Below are 17,598 nucleotides of genomic sequence, written 5' to 3'. Positions count from 1 at the left end.
TGGATGAAAATTAAATTTCTGACTTAGATACATGTACCTTGTCTAGTAATTGTGCCTTTTTTAGACTGTTCATTAAAGATTGTTATTTAGCATAGAAGCTTTTTCATTAAAAAAATTCATGTTTCACAAAGCATTTCATTATATGTGCAGAAGCCCAATCTCAACCTGGAAATGTAAGAACATCAATTGGAGTCATCGACAATCTGGGCTTCCCTGTAGGGAACATTCAGTATTTCGACCATACAATCTCGTTTCTATGTGGTCCGTGATGAATGTTGTTCCCATCATACAGGTTTGGATTAAAATCATCCTTCACTCAAGAAGCTGAATGAAGTTAAAATATATCAAATTTATTATAAAATCGTTTTGAGTTTGTTCAGCAAATTTTCAATTTTAATTTGCATAAAATCGCTGAAAGACGAATGCCTTTTGTATATTATTACACACCAACAGAGAAACGAGAAAAAACAGAAAACTAACAAACATGCATCCACATTCATATGAACACAGACTGCAATTACTAAGCCACCATAATGTCAGTAAAATACTAAGATTTAATAATAAAAGTTTCCATCCCAACATTTTATCTTTGGTTGGGACAAAGCATTAGGACATTAACATCAGCGAATATTTACAAACGATCCACCATTGTACAGGTTCTTGGATAAGCATCTTAAAAGCAACCAAACGTGTTCTCCCCACTGTAGGTCATGTAAAGGAAACCATCTTCGTCTTTGTTTTCCTCATAAATTGCAGACATCATAGCAGCTGTAACAATGTGGAATGGAATTAATGCACAGTAATTAAGGGAAATATACTAGAGCACAATGGTGGGAAAAGCTCCATACCTGTGGGTGGTAAAACGTTCTTCACAAATATGAAGATTGCCTTCTCAGGACTGAGCTTGATCCTCTTCCGGACCACGTAGACAAACTGACCGACAGTGAGATCAGCGGGAACAAGGTATCTGAACATACACAGAGGATGATTCACCTTTCAAGAGGAAAATTTAATGGTGGAAAATCTTAATTCTGATTCAGCTTAAACACCAAAATCAATAACAGAGAACCAAAACCAAGTCAAAAACCAGGTGCGTGCTGCATTCAACTTAAAAATTTTACTGCAATCCAGCAACTCAACTCTTCAACAAGTCATGCTGCAGACAGATAAATGTGTCAAACATCTAAACCAAAGTTCCTAATTCTGTGCATCTATGCCATCAATCGCACACTAATGCCCAGAGGTATCCAATGGACCTCTACTCATTGTCAATCTCACAAGCACGCCCAAACTCTAAGCCAAAGTATGTGTCATATTGCTACAAGAGGTAACAGATAGACAAGGGTCTTGATCAACATACAAACCATCCGCAGTTGAAAGGGAAAAGATTCTGCACAAACTTATTAAAAATCAACAAAAACTTCCCAGAGTTATTAAGACATCAGAAAGGAAATACCCACCGTGGCCCCTCCCTGTGTCCACCCTTAAATACCACCACAAGTTTAACTGGGCAACCACAATGCACAAAAAAGACGGAGAAAAACAGGAATATGAACTCTTCATGTGTTGCAGATGTGGAGATAAATCTTCACAATTTGACACCAATTAAAGTAGCACACCCCACAAAAAGTAAAACAATATAGTATATGCAAAGCTTTTTAGACATGTATGCTAACAAAGAATCAAAGTTTCAGGTAAAATGAACTGACTTTTTTTTGTCGATATCAGGAATATCTGTTTTCTCAGCCCTTTCCACAATCACCTACAATTCAGCAGAGATAAGTCAATAATTAAACTTAAATCTAAAAAAATTTCACCACAGGGCCATTACTGAGAGGAGTCTTACAGGAATTCTATCAGGATACTTCTCCCTGATGCGTGAAGCTTCTGCTTGCCTCCTTTCTGATATGAAAAGTAAACCAATCTTAGAACAGCAGACAAGAAAACAGGGTAGGAGTTCTACTCCACAAAACCATCAATTTAAACAACAACAGCACAATTCCCAGGTTTCAAACAAGAAAGGTATCAACAATTCGTTCAGACTTTAAGCTCCTAAGGAAACATCATGATCAATACGCTCACCAATGAAAGTCTACAAAAACAGAAATTTCTTAACAGAAGGATACATCAGTTAACCTAAACCTAATGGACCAAAGAAAACAACACATTTAGCCATATAAACATAGGACATCCACAAATCAGCCCCCAAAAGAAGTTAGGACATCCACAAATCAGCCCCCAAAAAAAGTTCAGCACATCTACAGCTACCTAGATTGTCTGTTTACAGAATCATGTTCTATCCTCTCTCAGACATGTCTAGGAAACAATGTTCGTGACAGGCATGTGAACCAAAATCAGCTACCACACCTCAAATCATATTATTGTAATCTTACAAATACATATAAAACCCAAACACAAAAACTTCACATTTATTCACAATTCATAACAAACAAAAATTTAATCCTTCAATGCAGTCCATTACCTTAATTTCAGGACATTAACAGAAATTTCATGTCAAAGCCTGAATAAAGTTCCTAATATCCCCTGTTCTTTCCTATCAACAAGACATAGTTACATTAAAAAGAAAAAAAAAGAACACTGAAGAAACAATCTATCACAAAATCACTTTCTACACCGAAAACCACAAAAAAAAAAGGGAAAAAAAAATCCAAGAAAATTATATGCGTTAAATAGTCAATTATCAAGCTAGCAAAAATACTGTAAATTTTCCTTCTTTTCTTCCCCATATGTTTTCTTCATCCGAAAATTTGTTATCACCCATAATTGAATCCATACCACCAAATTAAGTACCAAGAAAACCCTAGATCAAAAATCGCAAAATTTCTCGAACCCTTTAACCGTACCACCAAGGGAAGGGAAAAAAAAGTGAAACCCAGATCAAACATTGCAAAATTTCTCGAATCCATCAATCTAAAAGTCATAAACATCCAACAACTCAATTCCTCCAATCAAGAGAAGAATAAACAACAATTAACAACAAAAAGAAACAATTTTTAACAAAAAAAAGAGAGAACGGAATCTGAATCGAATAATGTACCCAGAGGATGTTCCAACTTGAAAGAGCTCTTAGCCATGCCCAAAGATCTTGAAACGTTTTTCAGAAACTACAAAAGATGATCAATAATTTGTAGGAAATAAGACAACAAATCTCTCAATTGCAGCAGAACTGTAAAGGAGTAAATATATGTATATATCTAATCGATTACAGAAGGAATAAAAAGGGGAAGCAAACCGGATGAAAGAGTAAGGAAGGAGAGAAGAAGTGGCCTCCAAGAAAAGGAAAATCTGGGAACAAATAATAATTCTATAGTTGGGAGGTTTATCCTAACAGAGCAGAAGAATTGTATTTTATTATAATTAGGACAAGGAATGTCTTGGAAAATACGACTCCTGTACGGGAAGAGGAGTCTTCCTGATACGACGTCGTACCCTTTAAGTTTATTATTATTTTTATACCGTAGATTTTGGATCGAAGGAAAATTTGCAACTTAGTCCTTTTTAAGTTGAAACTTTGCATTTTGAAAGTTAAAAGTAATCCTATTGGTGGGATCAATTATACTAATATTTTATTATAAGTAATTTGACAGAGCAAGGTGAACACCAATATATAATTAGACCAAACTTGCAATTTTAAGACTAGATCCTAGGACTTTTAACTCTTGTTGCCCTAAAATTGATTGTTTTAACATTGGATAATAACTTCATTTGCAGTCGTGATCATTTTGATTGATTGACCCTGTTTATTGAAATAAATATTGCTGTTTCTTTTATTTTTGTTGTTTTTTCATTGTACTTTTAAAGAGTATTATGCTTTGGGGTTAACCGAAGAAACTAATAATTTTAATTATTTAATTTATTAAGAAGGTACGTATGATTTTCTTATAAATTTTCAGCTAATGAAAAATAACCGATGTTATGTTACGAATATCAAGCTTTGTTACACTATCAAACTAAAGTTGAGCTAATTTGAACAAAAAAAGTCATGTTGGTTCTACTAGTGACATGGACAAAGGACAAGGGACGCCAACGCAATTTACCTTGTACCTGATGAAAATTTGTTACTTCTAGCTTCTAGGGCTTTTTGGTTCATCCTTTTCCTTTTCTAACATAATATAACGACAGAAAAAAGAGATCACCCAATTCACCGCCAAGTGATGTGGGACGACCAACAACAACTTATGATGCTGTTGGCCACTACAAAAGTTTTAAGTGATTTTATGGAGTGAAAAATTAAGAGTTCAAATATTTTCTTCCATCAGTGGTAACATAACACTTAATATATGACTTCTTCTATATTTTTTTCAATCTGATCCTATAGTAATGTGATTTGGGAAAAGACAAAGGTCATGTTTGGATTGTACTCTTCTAAATTTTTTATAAACATATTACTGTAACGATTGGTATATGTGAGGTAAAAAGGTAATTGAAAAATATATATTCATAGAAAACGTAACAAATTTTCAAAAAAATTGCTTTCCAAAAAAGACTTTTACTTATTTATCATATTTCATATCCAAATCAAGAGTGTAATAATGTAGTTCATCCTACATGTATAAAAACGAAAAAGTCACTTCAAATTTTTTGATGAAAAATTGCAATCCAAACGACGTGGTCTACCGACCTTCTCCCTTTGGTCCATTTTAGCAATAAAATTAGAAAGAAGTTCCGCTGCATTGAACACCAAGATTAAGAAACCAAAGGCAATTATCTCCAAAAGTAATAGAGAAAGCCAAGAATAAGCAAATATGGTGTAGTATGAGATTCATACCGCAAAATGCCATATAGCCAATAGTTCCTTGAATAGGTAACCATCAGACTCTTCAAAAGTGCAAGCAGTGCTAACATATCACAGATACATGCTACTTCAATCTTCAACAGTCAACACCTCACTCCCCTGAAAACACCTACAAAATTTGCATATACAGATGCTACATATAAAGAACCGAGATGTTGATGGACTTCAGTAATGTATATATTGTTGTACTCTGCGTAAAAGTTTACTGTCTCCAAAATTTGACCATAAGAATTAAACTTCTGTGCCAGAGGAAAAGTGGTCTTCCTAGGCAACAAGTTTTCTATGTTTACTGGTACCCAAAAATCACCAGAACTAGTCCTCTTAATATTATCTGGACTTCCTGGTAGATTCACCAATACTTCTGAGGTATTAGCCTTGGGACCCTTAACCCAAAATTTTCGAATTCTTCCAGCAACATACTCTGAGATAAGTACGAATGAGCCATCTTTACTAACTGCCACCCCATTTGGCCCTGAAAGCCCTGTTAGCAGAACTGTTCTTTGCCTCGTTTTTGGATCATATTTTAGTAGTCTTCCATTTGTGTCTCCACTGAGAAGGAATGCTGTCATATTCCTGCGCATATTATTAGATAATTCACATCTCCAAATATTCATATATAGCATTAGCTTAGGGGTTAAACCTTTCTGCCCTGTGGGAATAAAATTTTTTCATACCGGCAAGTCTAGTTTTGTGACACGTGATAATGGTTTTACACATGCATCGTGAATCTAAATCCGTTTAAATGAAAAATTTATTACGCTATCATTGTACAGAAAATAAGACGTTATAGTAAAAATTAAACTAGGAGTAAGTAATAAATGAACGATATGATATATATTTTTTCCTCCACTTTTCCATACCATTAGTCCCCAATGGACTATAAAGTGAAAATGCAAAGTAATTTCGAATAGACATGTACTTGATTTTAAGGATTCCGGGGCCAATATCTGTGTAAAAAACTGTTCCGGTGACTGGATCAACATCAATTGCATCAGGAACATCAACAGGGACTCCATCCATGCTTGTAAGTGGAGTTGCAATCCCACCCTTTGGTCCAACAACCATGGGACCATGAAATGCATCAATAACGTACAAGTCCCCTGTCTTCTGGTCGAATTCCAGACCTATAGGCCTACCACATTTAGCTGCCAATTCAACATTGTCACCTGGAACTATGCCATCGCACAATTTCTTGGACCTATACCAAAATTGAAACAATCAAGCATATTCAAGATATACTTTCTAACCACTGTATCACTAAGTCACTTTTTGAATGGTAGATTAAAGGTTCGAATTTTATTTGCAGTGAAAAAAATCTAAAAAAAGTGTCGAAATACTTCTTTGGTCTAGTAGATTCTTATATCTACTAAAACCCTTATACAGTTTCTTTAGACTACTATCCTCCTCCTAAATTAGGATAGATTAGATTATAAAAAAAACGTTATCGTTGTTGTGAAAAAAAATATTCAAAATATACTTTCTACTGCAATTATCATGCTTGATTATAAAACATTTTTAATAAAAATTACAGCAGGTACCAAAGTGGAAATTTGTTCCTAATTTGCCATTTATCACCTCTTGCACTTAATACAATTTTCAATTTAACTTCATCTGGAAAAAAAAAACTAATACAACAATCATTTTTAAACGAGTGCCAAATGAACAAACCATATACAAATACAACTAAAATACTACATTATAGCATTGAAATTAGTTCATATATATTGTCAAGAACATGAGCATACCTATTTGCAACTGTGGTGGCAAAATCTGTAAATCCAATTCTTGAACCTTGGTATTTTACGATTCTACCATCACTTAGACTGGTATAGGGGCCTCCACCATGTGGGTCGAAAGCACAAGCTTCAGAACCAATTGAAGGAAGGATGAGCTTCTTAAAGGAATGGGATGCATGAGCTTGAAGAGAGCAAGGGAAGCAGAAGAAAAACAGAAGAAGAAAACAGGAAAGCATGGCTCTTTAGGTAAAAGAATTGCTAGCTGATTGTTGAGCAAATTTGGTAAGGTCAGCCTGGAACTACTTGTAGAAGACAGTGGTGACAAACTGATAAACACGAAAACTTCTTTGTTACCACACAAACTTATGACTTTAAAAATTTCAGTCAAGCATGGCAGCTCAAAATCCTGACCAGGAAAGAATAGTCAATGTCCTAGCAATCTATTGAAACTAGCAATCGATCTTGTAATGTAAGCTAAACTGCTCCATAGCCCCCCAAAAAAAAAGAGAACAAAAAAGATAGCAAGTAATCTTATCTCCACAAGCACTTGCAAAAAAATTCCTTCATTTCATAACCTTTCTTGTGGTGACAACTATTCAACTATGATTCAGGTTACCTAATTTGCCTTATAATTTCAACCATTTTGATTGAAATCTGAACTTTAGGAAACTAGCCATACATGTTGATCATTGTGTAAAATTTTGTGACGTACATAGTACATAAACATATCATTCTACATCAAGATGTGAAATTTCTGAGTATCATTGTGCATCAAAATGATAACAATAATATTACTACATCTCTTAGCAATTATGACTTGAGCATTTGTCAAGATTATAAATGGATTAATTCTATTCCTCTATGCTAATGTGCACAGTTGTATAGCTTTTTGGATCCTTGTCCAGGTAATGTATACTTTTATCACCATGAATACAATTATCGTTTCAACAAAAAAGAAAAAAAAAAGAGTATATATGTTGGACAAGAATAACTCATTCTACTGCAATGCAACATAATTCTGCCCAATTATTTTGACCAATAGAATATGGTTCAATTTAACAAGTTAATGTGTCAAATGATTCAATCTCGATTAATCAAGTAATGCAACAATTTTCTCATATCCTTTAAATAAAGTAAAGCTAAAAGCATTAATCTGTCCAAAGCAAGGGATTGCTAGACTGGTTTCCGGAACATGCGCCAACTATTGGTTGCTCTTGCTTGTAATCTACCTTTGGAATTATTTCAACAGCAGCCACAGTGGAAAGATTGACATATGTTTTGGACCAAATTTATGGCTGATCTGAGTTAATTATAATAGCTTTGTGATTTATGGCACTTGAAAATTAAAACTTGTTTAGGTTTATTGATCTGTCTCTGTGCATGTTGATTAATTGCTTCAACAAGAATTCATGGATTTCTTTAACTTTTTTGTGATTATCACTTGATCATATCACTTGTTGGTATTTAATGCTCCAGTAGCCTAAGAACTATAACGGAAAATTTTGAGAAAAGAAATATCAAGAACGAGAAGAGAGATTGAAAGGTGAAAGCAGAAATTATAGAATTCATTAGTAAGCATGAAAAAAATACTCGTTTTATTAATTTACAGAAACAAAACAAAAAAGAAAAAAAAAGGGTTGCTGTTTCCAAAAGTTTTCTTGGCTAGACTTTGTAAGAAACCAAAGAAAGTCCAAAACAAAAACAAAATGTCCAGAGCCATATAGAAAATTAACAAGATAAAATACATCGAAACGTGGAAGAAACTCTTTGGTCATAGACTTAGTAGTGTAAAATTTCATCTTTTTGGTCATAACTCCTGATCAAAATGTGAACTCTTCGGCAGAATTTTTGCATTTGAATTGCTGATAAAAGCTTAGGATTAGGCAATGAACCCCTACCTATAAGACTGAAGTACGGACCTCTACCTATTTATCATGTAAAAAGTGTAAATTGAGTGTCTTTAGATCCGCGGACATTTGGACGAGACAATGTAAGGCAGGATTCTTTTGGACAGGTGAAATTTATTGCATGGTGATTTATGAAGGAACAACTTATTCTTCTTGTCTCAAAAAAAAAAAAAAACTTATTCTTCTTGTCTCAAAGGGTTTGTTTAATCATCCGGAGACTTTAAGGGCTCCAAAACTTCTTTTGAAAAAAAAATGTATCGTAGCGATTTGACGTATATGAAGTAAAAAGGTGATTTAAAATTATGTTTATAAAAAATACAAAAGTTTTTTAATGAAAATTGTCTTTTCAAACGAGGCATAAGAGTTTGGATCTCCTTATGAATTAGTAAACCATTTTGGTATCATATATAGGTCTGTACAAATTATAAACATTTTTTGAGGGATTTTATTCTTATAACCGGTATGAAAACGAAGTACAGATTAGTTAGTAAAACACTTCTTATACTTCACTTGTAACTAGCTAAATATAAAATGTTCTGACGCAGTCATAAGACTTATTCTTTGCCTTCAGCCACCTACCTAACTACCTTCTCTAGCTATGACTCGGTTTCTCCAAATAAAAACAAAGCAATGAAAATTAAAGAAGTTCGGATATTGAAATACTAATGATTCAGAAAACAAAGGCAATCATCTCATAAAAACATAAAGAAGGACATAATAAATAGTTAATGTCCATCAACATTACCTATTTTGATATTTTCCTCGTATGTATTAGTATATCAGTATTCATGCCCTATTATATGATTTTTGTGCTTCGAAAGAATAGTTAAGACTTAAAAAGAGAGTGTAAAGGGCAAAGGGATTTTGTGCTACTATGGTAGGAGCCTCGGACTGAACAGAAAGCCAACATCCTCTGCCATCCTCCATAACCATTTAATGCAGAGAGTAAAAGCTCCAATTGTTTTTGCGTGAGCTTTTCCACATATGCTGCACCTTCTGAACTTTAATGTTTCAACTTCCTTAATTGCTTAGTAGTTGAAGAATTCAATGCAACTTCATCTCATTGAAATGTGACTCGTGCTCTCTTTTTATACAATAGTTTCCCAATGAAACAAAGCATCCCAAGCAACCAGTTGTCTTCAAAGTTGCCCTTGTGTCCCTGGAGATGTCTCTTTCAAATCTTCTTCTTTTTCCTTTCTCCTGCCTCAATACTTGTTCATCCTTCATCATGTTAAGGGGTTCTCGGATTTCAAATGGAACAAAGGCTTGTAAACATTGTGATTTTACGGGATATTGGTGCGGTTCAATGGCAAAGTAGGGTTCGAATTGCATGGAGCCAGCTTTTCTATTGAGCCGTGCCAATATCACGTTGTATTGTTTATCCAATATTTTCAAGCTTTATATTCATCATGGACAATTTGCCTTCCTCTTAATTAGCATATATAGATTATTTCTGTTCCATACATCACTTTCTTTAATTTTTCCTATATCTTCTTATTACATGTAATGCTCATTTTCTTGTGAAAAATGTTTGATGGCACGTCAATTTTGGGATATGACGAAGTTTTCAAGCATGATATAGCAAGGGGAGATGGAAAATCAACTATGCAGATGGTTAGTTTGACCCTGTTACTGCACAGAATCACAACTAAACTACAGGTGCATTTGTTGATTACTTCTAAAGTTGCAGCACTGTTCATTTTTTTTTTGTCCCTTCTTTTTCTTCAAAAAGCACAAAGGAAATTATCTGATCAAGGTTCATAGTTGGTTTCCTACATAATGCCTGGAGGAATAAAAAGGGAAAAAAAAAAAAACAGAAGAATTGTGCATATAGAGTAAATGCTTTAGCAGATCAAAGTACATATTACCTTATTATTGGTTCCAAAATCCAGCTAGGTAGCATTATGATGTTAGGCCAAGAGAAAGAAAAGACAAAAATCCATGTCTAATACTATGACTTTATCATTCAGCTGCTGTACCTTTCTTGATTGATCTTTTTGAGTAATTAGAAAAACCGAACAATCAAATAAGATGACTCACTTTTTTGATAAGGACTTCATATCCAAATTTGTACAGAACTTTGACAAGTGAAAGAAATCAAGCCCTTTCATCTTTTGTGCCATGGCAAGCTGCAAATTGTTCACAAAAGATATCACAGTTTGTCACCTTTCAGCCTTTTTATCTTTAATGTCAAATTCACCTAGATTTCGTCTTCTTAATTATAGTTTTATCCTTTCCTTAACAAAATCCAGGTGAGATAAGCAAAGAGATTGTACTAGATTACCAATTCAATTATGCGTGTTATCTAGATTTTTCAGTAACACTTTCATGTGCTTGTGAAAAAGTGTATAAGGTCTTCAAGAAGGTCTACAAGTTAGGATACCACGTTCTAGTGCAAATCCTTGCTCATAACTGCAGAGATATCACAGATTGTCAGTTTCAGAGTAGCTTAATTTCTACAACAAATTGATACTGTGACTGCAGGGAATGAAGCACATCATCCATAGGCTGCATAAATGGAATATGCTAAGGAAAGAAGGGATCATAGACTTTAAGAATGTGGTGCAGGCATGGATATTGAATTTGCTTTGGATTTTCTGAGCATCATGACTGCAAGGCAGGCAGAATTTACTTTCAAATTTGTTTTGTATACTCATTTTTCTGTTTATTTCTTGACTTGGAGTGATGACAAATTGTATTAGGTTTCAAACACCAAAAGATTGGAATGAAAATTTTCAATTTAACTTTATTTAAGGAAAGCTCAGTCAAGAATTCACCAGCTATGGCGGGGGCAAATGGGCTAGATTTTCTTACAAATCCAATTGATAGATTTTGCTGTAAATCCATCCATTTCCCATAAACAAGAACTTCTGCTGATACATGATATCAGAAAGTCATATGGGGCAACAGGGCAAAGCATACAAAAAATTGCAGTAACTAGTAAAGAAGAAAAAAAATTGCCATCATCATCAAGTTACTTGCAAAAGATAAAGAAACAGTAATAAATCTAAGAAAAAGGGAAAGTAAGAGCACAAAAAATCTTGCATTTATTAACTTTTTATCTATACATACTATGTCTTACAATTTAGCATTTTTTGAGCAGTAAAAAAAAGGTACACTGAAAGCCATTTTCCCGCTATCGACTGCTTTGGCAGCCACCTTCTCTACTAAAATGGAGAAGGGCTAGGCTCTCTGTCTCTCTCTCTCTCTCTCTCCACTGTGTATATAACATTCTATACCCTGTATTCTCTTGCATGACACAGAAAACTAGCACCTAGTTCACGTTCCTTTTACTTCCTGAGATTGGAAGAAATGGCTGGTAATTCTTAAAAAGCAGCAGTCCAAATAGCATTTTCACCTTCCCCACAGCGCCGATGAACCTCCTTGATCCGATCTACAGACCGGCAGATGCCACTGCAGGTCCAGTCAAATGAAGCTACACAGATATTGCCAGCTTGTGCCTTCCATTCACAATCTAGAGGAACAAGTTATCAACGAAAGGAAAGCTCTGGTCAGAAGAGGGATATCATGAAAGTAGGACCATCATTAATTGATGATTATGTAAAACAGAATGCTTGGGATGAACAAAGTGGCCATGCATAAAGTCCTCGGCAGTAAAAGTGTAACAAAATTTTTCCTATGTGACTAAATCCCACATCCAAGATTGTTTTAAGGTATCAATTATCACTTGGACCCCCATGTGAAAGACGGAAAAAAAAAGTTTGTTGCCCAGATCCAGCTCAAAGTATCACTATTACATAAATCTGTCCCCAATTCATAAGTGGCAAGCAGGAATAATGCAGTTTCTGGAACCCACATAACAAAAATCTGTGCGTGGACATGTGATTTCTAGCATAACTGAACAAAGAAGTGCCTGTCAACATCTCAGAAAAGCTAAGCTCATAATGTTACCCTTGAGATTCCATCTTACTATGAAACTTCAACCAGAAGATTTTCCAATTTGATTCATATTGAAGTTCAACGCTGATAATTATATTTATTATGGCTGTGCTATGAACTAAGTGTTCCAGAAGTTGTTCTAGAGGTGGCAATTTTAGTCATATGATGATGGTAATGTCAATTTGCCTGCTTCATATACACCCGTACTCATATATATAAATGAAAGCTCAAAAGGAATCCTTCTGGAAAACCAGACTTAGTGTTCAACATATTGTCAAGATCTAAGAGAGTCTGACATATCAAATTCCGTGGTGCTTGAACTCATGTAAAATGTCACACTACTTGGTTGATCAGAATTAGCATCTATATGGTAAGTTCTGCATAATTTTTAAACAAGGAATATATGAACACTGGAAAACTATGCAGAAGAAGCTGCTTACCAGGCGGAGTTCCACAGCATAATCTGCGATCATCAATATGCAGCACATCAAGCCCAATAAACCAAGATCCCAAAGACACATCTTCATTAGCATACTTGTGCAGTACATGCCTGTATACATCATGCAGATAATGATCAAAACTTTCCTCAGGAAAGTGAAAATCGCAAAATGCCTCGATTCTAATCGCAAGGCTACTTTTCACAAGAACACTTAACTGGTTGACAGAAATATAAGTAGCCAAATCTTTTGAAATGGCATATAATTGTCCTGTAGCATGACGGAAGTACTTGTTTCCTGCCTCCCCAAATTTCCAATATTCTGGTTCATGATATCTTACTCCCCTGTTCAATTTAGTCCAAGTAGAATGTTAGATGCTAAAGCTACTTCTCAATATTCAACGCACATCAACATGGATGCGATTTTATACATACTTCTGAGCAAGCACTGGTCCAGATTTCATGCAACCAATATATATCCTTGGTTTCTTCCTATGCCTTGCTAAAGTATCACCAAGTGTTGCTGCAACAATTTCAAGAAAAAAAAAAGATTAGATCATGTCAACAAACATAATGGATAAGGAGATGCTAGAATTTGTATGAAGCTATAATACAACTGGCGTTGTTTCACTGGGATGTGCTCACACCTAATATCCTTTTTACAAGAAAAATGACCCATTGCTTAAAAGATTATAACCCAATTGCTTTAGAGATTATCTTTCTCATAATCATTGTCTAGTCTAAGAATGACCATCAAATTTCAGGGGGCATAACTCATTTTTAAAACACCATAAAGCCCATATGAAGGAACATCTGAACTGGCACTCAAACATACTTTTTCAACCCATTGATTGTTTTTGGCCTCCTGCATTAGTTCCAATCCCCAGCCGCCAAAGGTAAGTTGTTACTTATCTCTACAACCATTAATTCACATCTGTATCACCAAGAATCAACAATGGCACATGTTTAAAACCACCGGATTACTGTCTTCACCACTACTATTTTCACTGCAGTGTCATTTTGTAGCAGCTATGACCAATGACATAGCTGTGGATGTAGTGACGGCAATAGCAGCGACGAAAGTGGTAGGTAAAAGTTGCTCACTGGAATTTGTGGTGCAAAAGGCAGTGAAGTAGTATTGGTGTGCAACAGACCTTTCAAGGGAGGGTATCAACTCTAAAATATTAATCAAATAAAATAAAGAGAAGTAGAATTGCTCTAAAACATTTCTACAGAAAACTATTCTCCTACAGGGATCATCTTAAACCCTACCAAATAAAGAATAGAATAAATTCAAAACATGCAAGAAACAAATTAAATCTGAAAATGCTGCAGTTCATATAGGAAAAGTAAGAGTCTTATAAGCCCTCACGTACCTATATTTACATGCACATCATCGTCAACTTTGACATAGTACTCTGCATCCCACATAGTAACAGCAGTAGCAAAGTAAGACTTTGTCTTTGCAGATAATTCAAGGTATCCCTCAACATGATCCTGCTCAGGTGGCAGAAATGAAAATATGATCTAGTCTGTACAAGGGACAGAAGCGGTCTGTTGCAGCATTTTCAGCAAGATGAGCATAAGAACCATTACCAGCCTCATGAAATCTCCATGCTTCTTGTTCTCAGCTTCAATAGCTCTGTCCAGTATTCCTCCTAACGTGGCACTGCATTGTCAAAGTAGAGAAATCAAATAAGATAAAAGGACAGAGATAGAAAAGGAATACGTGTTATAGACCTGCATCAAGAAGATGAAGCACAAGAAATCCTAGAGAGTAATTTCAGCGTATGATCCAAAATCAGAAAGAAAATATCAACCGTTGCTCTATCTACTCAACTCAAGCATGCCTGCTTACATGATATTCTGGAACTAAAAAGGATACAAAGCTTTCACACATACAGTTAAAATTAGCAGTGCAGAGATTCAGATTTTTGCTTGGAATACATAAGAGTATGATCTTTCCCCCATTCCAACCAAAGAATTACCAAAAACGGGGCCTTTTCTACGTCAGTGTGACAAATCCAATGTGAGAAAGCTCTCAGCAGATCTTGGCTTTTTCCAATTTAAGGAAATTGAAGGAGAGAATTCGATGCAAAGCTAAAAGAAAAAAATCAGAATCATATTAATTTTGGCATTTTGGAAGTTAGTCAGATTATACTTGCTCTGAACCTCAAACACGAAAATTTTTGAAGGACAGAATCCTTCCACTACATCCTCTGGATCAATTGGAGAATGTAACTATTTCTGTGCATTTCCATTTTTGGAGATGGTCTTTATATTCAGCTAATAATATTTAAAGAAGTTGTTTCAATGTAAAGAAGTGTTGGCACAGAACAGGTGCAATATGATGAACTCAAACAAACGCGTTCATAAACACGATGAAGTAACAAGTATGATAACTGAAACGTCCAAAGAATGTAGAAATCACCTGTGACCAATAACAAAGCGAATGATGACTCCTTTCTCTTCTTCCATTTTCCTTCTTTTTTCACCTATTTTACAATTTGAAGCATTACTTTATCCAGTACCAGTTCAGAGAAATAAGTTGGACTAACAGAAAATTGTCCTAGATCTCTGGGAGGTGAAAAGGGAAGCAGAAAGCACGCACAAACCTTGGGGCATCCATGTTGCACGAACAGAGTCCCTTCTTTTTCGGCTGCTAAATGCAGTATTTATTCCCACAACCATAAAATATTTTCTTCTGCCAGACGATCCAGTCTTCTCCATGTCTTCAGATATTGGAGATCCGCTGAGAATCGACTCTTGAGCTGCCTTAGCAGCAGCTAACTTCATCTCCAAATTTGAAATTGTCTTGTCCAATGTCCTACAACATAGAAATAAGAAGAAAGATCAATTTGAAGAAATCAATGTCAACTGAGGTGCACCAAGAAAATAAGACATTTTAAGCCGAAAAGAAAAACGGAAGAGAACCCACTGTATGGCTTGCTGACTTTTAGAGGGTTCTCCCAAAATGTCCTTAGAATCCCTTTTTACATACTTCTGCTGCAACTGGAAGCAGAATCATCACAATATAATCAAGAAAAAATATCAGAGTAAATTCAGCTGTAAGGGACATAGTACCGTCAAGAACAGATTGTACTCACAAATTTAGGATTACAACCCTCTGAAACTAAGTTTAGGCTCTCTCCTTCTACTCCTGCACTTCTTGTGATACCCTTTGATTCAGGCACCGCCCACATTCTGTCCACAATGATGTTCAATATTGTAAACTTATCCTATATCAATATTGGAAATGTGCAAACACGCAAAAGCTACGCCAAAACTGAAAAACAAACAAAGTATGCAATATAGACACAGATAAAAAGAAGTCGAGAAGAAGAAAGAGAAGTCGGCATGAAACATGAAAACTTAGATAGGGAAGTATAAAATACATTAGATGAAGATTTTGTTAGAGATAAAGGCATTTAAAAGAAAATTCCCCAGTTCAGATCTAAAATCTACCCTGGCCAACAAATAAACAAATTCAAGCCATCATGCATGAGTCAAAAACATAACAAGACGCAAAACACAAGACGAGAGATTATAATTCGTGAAATTGCTAAATACCAATCGACAATCCACTCAATTCAGCCTCCATCATTGAATTCAAACACCAAAATGACTCAAAACTTATAATACCTCCCAACTTATTGAGAAATACATATCACCATGAAATGGTACGGTTCAATCATCAAGAAAATACTGAAACACGCGCGAATTTCCTCGAAACAGCAACGAATTGTATCCGAACAAGCTGCAAATTTTATCAAATACCAAAAATGCAGTCTAAAGAACTGGATAGCCCACAACAACTAAAAACCGACATCAAGAAAAAATCGTAACTCAGCAAAATTCAAGAAACCGACAGAAGATTTGTATTTGCAAAAAAAGATTCAAATTTTACCTATTAGTGAAAAACATTCCAACACAGAAACTACCAATACAGAGAAAAATAGTCCATTTTTGAGATATGACGCTTCTCGATGGTTGCTGCTCTCCTCCTCTGCTCTTGAAAGACATTTCCTATACAATTCTCTCACGTCTCACTCAACCAAATGGAATTTCACCAAAAACCCATCTGCCAAATGCGACAAACGAACCAAAACAAAAGAGCCCAGAATCAAAATTCCCCCTAATGCTCAGAATTCAATCAGAGTTTCTAACAAGAAAGTCAGCTCCAGAAACCAGTACTAACTCAGAAAATTCTGGAAAAAACAGAGCCTGCAAACTATTAAATGCTGGAAAAGGATGCCTTGTTTGCACTTCTAATTTGTTGCCTTCTTTCTTTTATCTTTTGCTTTGTTATTATCTCTCCTCCTCTCTCTACCTGTCTCTCTCTCTCTTTCTGTCTCCCTTTTAACAGTGCCTTCGTAGCACACTTTGCAGGGAAGGCACTTGGAACAGAAGTGAGAGAAGACTTCCTAACTGCTCGTTTCTATAATTTTCCAATTTTACCAAACAGTCATTTTCCGAACCTTCCCTATTAAAATAGTCCTTTAACTGCTTTTACTATTGCATAAGTGCCTCACATCTTCTTGAATGTGAATTTATGGGCAGCTTTCATTATCCCATCCTGTCTTCTTCATGAAGAAAAAAGAAAACTAAATGCTATTCTTTAATAATAAATCAGAGAAATCATTAGACATTGTTGTCAAATTGAGAAAAGAGCTTCGAAATTTATTTGTCCCATATAATGGGTGGCTAGTCGAACTCTTATTTTATATTATCTCAACTATTATCATTTTCTTTTCTTTTTTTTTGCTCGAAGCCGACTTTTTAATTATGATTTTACAAAATTAG

At 35.1% G+C, this 17,598-nt stretch overlaps 3 protein-coding genes across 4 annotated transcripts; all 3 read right to left on the bottom strand.

The window, feature by feature from the left end:
- Positions 1-414: 414 nt before the first annotated feature.
- On the bottom strand, positions 415-3,362 carry LOC113772243 (autophagy-related protein 8C-like). The gene is made up of 6 exons (XM_027316838.1): positions 3,254-3,362; positions 3,059-3,125; positions 1,847-1,902; positions 1,710-1,762; positions 849-967; positions 415-768 (listed from the first exon to the last, which is right to left on the bottom strand). Exons 2-6 carry the CDS (start codon positions 3,093-3,095, stop codon positions 674-676), a joined length of 360 nt encoding a protein of 119 aa, XP_027172639.1. The 5' UTR covers positions 3,096-3,125; positions 3,254-3,362; the 3' UTR covers positions 415-673.
- A 1,395-nt stretch (positions 3,363-4,757) lies between these two features.
- Positions 4,758-6,867, bottom strand: LOC113770298 (protein STRICTOSIDINE SYNTHASE-LIKE 12-like). Its single transcript, XM_027314718.1, has 3 exons — positions 6,562-6,867; positions 5,736-6,014; positions 4,758-5,389 (listed from the first exon to the last, which is right to left on the bottom strand). Exons 1-3 carry the CDS (start codon positions 6,786-6,788, stop codon positions 4,900-4,902), a joined length of 996 nt encoding a protein of 331 aa, XP_027170519.1. The 5' UTR covers positions 6,789-6,867; the 3' UTR covers positions 4,758-4,899.
- A 4,616-nt stretch (positions 6,868-11,483) lies between these two features.
- On the bottom strand, positions 11,484-17,171 carry LOC113770671 (probable beta-1,3-galactosyltransferase 2). 2 transcript variants are annotated; one of them, XM_027315205.1, is made up of 11 exons: positions 16,703-17,171; positions 15,903-15,999; positions 15,734-15,807; positions 15,411-15,622; positions 15,227-15,290; positions 14,392-14,464; positions 14,172-14,292; positions 13,231-13,318; positions 13,015-13,140; positions 12,800-12,909; positions 11,484-11,934 (listed from the first exon to the last, which is right to left on the bottom strand). In XM_027315205.1, the coding sequence occupies exons 1-11, from the start codon at positions 16,816-16,818 to the stop codon at positions 11,786-11,788; spliced, it is 1,230 nt and encodes a 409-aa protein (XP_027171006.1). In that variant the 5' UTR covers positions 16,819-17,171; the 3' UTR covers positions 11,484-11,785. The 2 variants fall into 2 exon arrangements, with proteins under 2 accessions (XP_027171006.1, XP_027171007.1); XM_027315206.1 differs by having other exon boundaries at positions 15,734-15,801.
- Positions 17,172-17,598: the final 427 nt, after the last annotated feature.

This window comes from Coffea eugenioides, chromosome 5, assembly GCF_003713205.1.
Source record: "Coffea eugenioides isolate CCC68of chromosome 5, Ceug_1.0, whole genome shotgun sequence".
NCBI lineage: Eukaryota > Viridiplantae > Streptophyta > Magnoliopsida > Gentianales > Rubiaceae > Coffea > Coffea eugenioides.
Note: the sequence above shows the minus strand (reverse complement) of the source record. Positions and strands in the feature narration are given on the sequence as shown.

What these genes read in the sequence shown, in the direction of transcription:
- LOC113772243 (XM_027316838.1), bottom strand. Translation starts at nt 3,095, where the DNA reads ATGGCTAAGAGCTCTTTCAAGTTGGAACATCCTCTGG. An exon ending in CAAGTTGGAACATCCTCTGG is followed by an intron (nt 1,903 to 3,058) that starts GTACATTATTCG and finishes TTTTCATATCAG; the next exon opens with AAAGGAGGCAAGCAGAAGCT. An exon ending in AGTATCCTGATAGAATTCCT is followed by an intron (nt 1,763 to 1,846) that starts GTAAGACTCCTC and finishes GCTGAATTGTAG; the next exon opens with GTGATTGTGGAAAGGGCTGA.
- LOC113770298 (XM_027314718.1), bottom strand. Translation starts at nt 6,788, where the DNA reads ATGCTTTCCTGTTTTCTTCTTCTGTTTTTCTTCTGCTTCCCTTGCTCT. An exon ending in GCCACCACAGTTGCAAATAG is followed by an intron (nt 6,015 to 6,561) that starts GTATGCTCATGT and finishes ATTTTGGTATAG; the next exon opens with GTCCAAGAAATTGTGCGATG. An exon ending in CCCGGAATCCTTAAAATCAA is followed by an intron (nt 5,390 to 5,735) that starts GTACATGTCTAT and finishes TAATATGCGCAG; the next exon opens with GAATATGACAGCATTCCTTC.
- LOC113770671 (XM_027315205.1), bottom strand. Translation starts at nt 16,818, where the DNA reads ATGTCTTTCAAGAGCAGAGGAGGAGAGCAGCAACCATCGAGAAGCGTC. An exon ending in AAAAGTCAGCAAGCCATACA is followed by an intron (nt 15,623 to 15,733) that starts GTGGGTTCTCTT and finishes TCTATGTTGTAG; the next exon opens with GACATTGGACAAGACAATTT. An exon ending in ATGCTGTGGAACTCCGCCTG is followed by an intron (nt 11,935 to 12,799) that starts GTAAGCAGCTTC and finishes TTGTTCCTCTAG; the next exon opens with ATTGTGAATGGAAGGCACAA.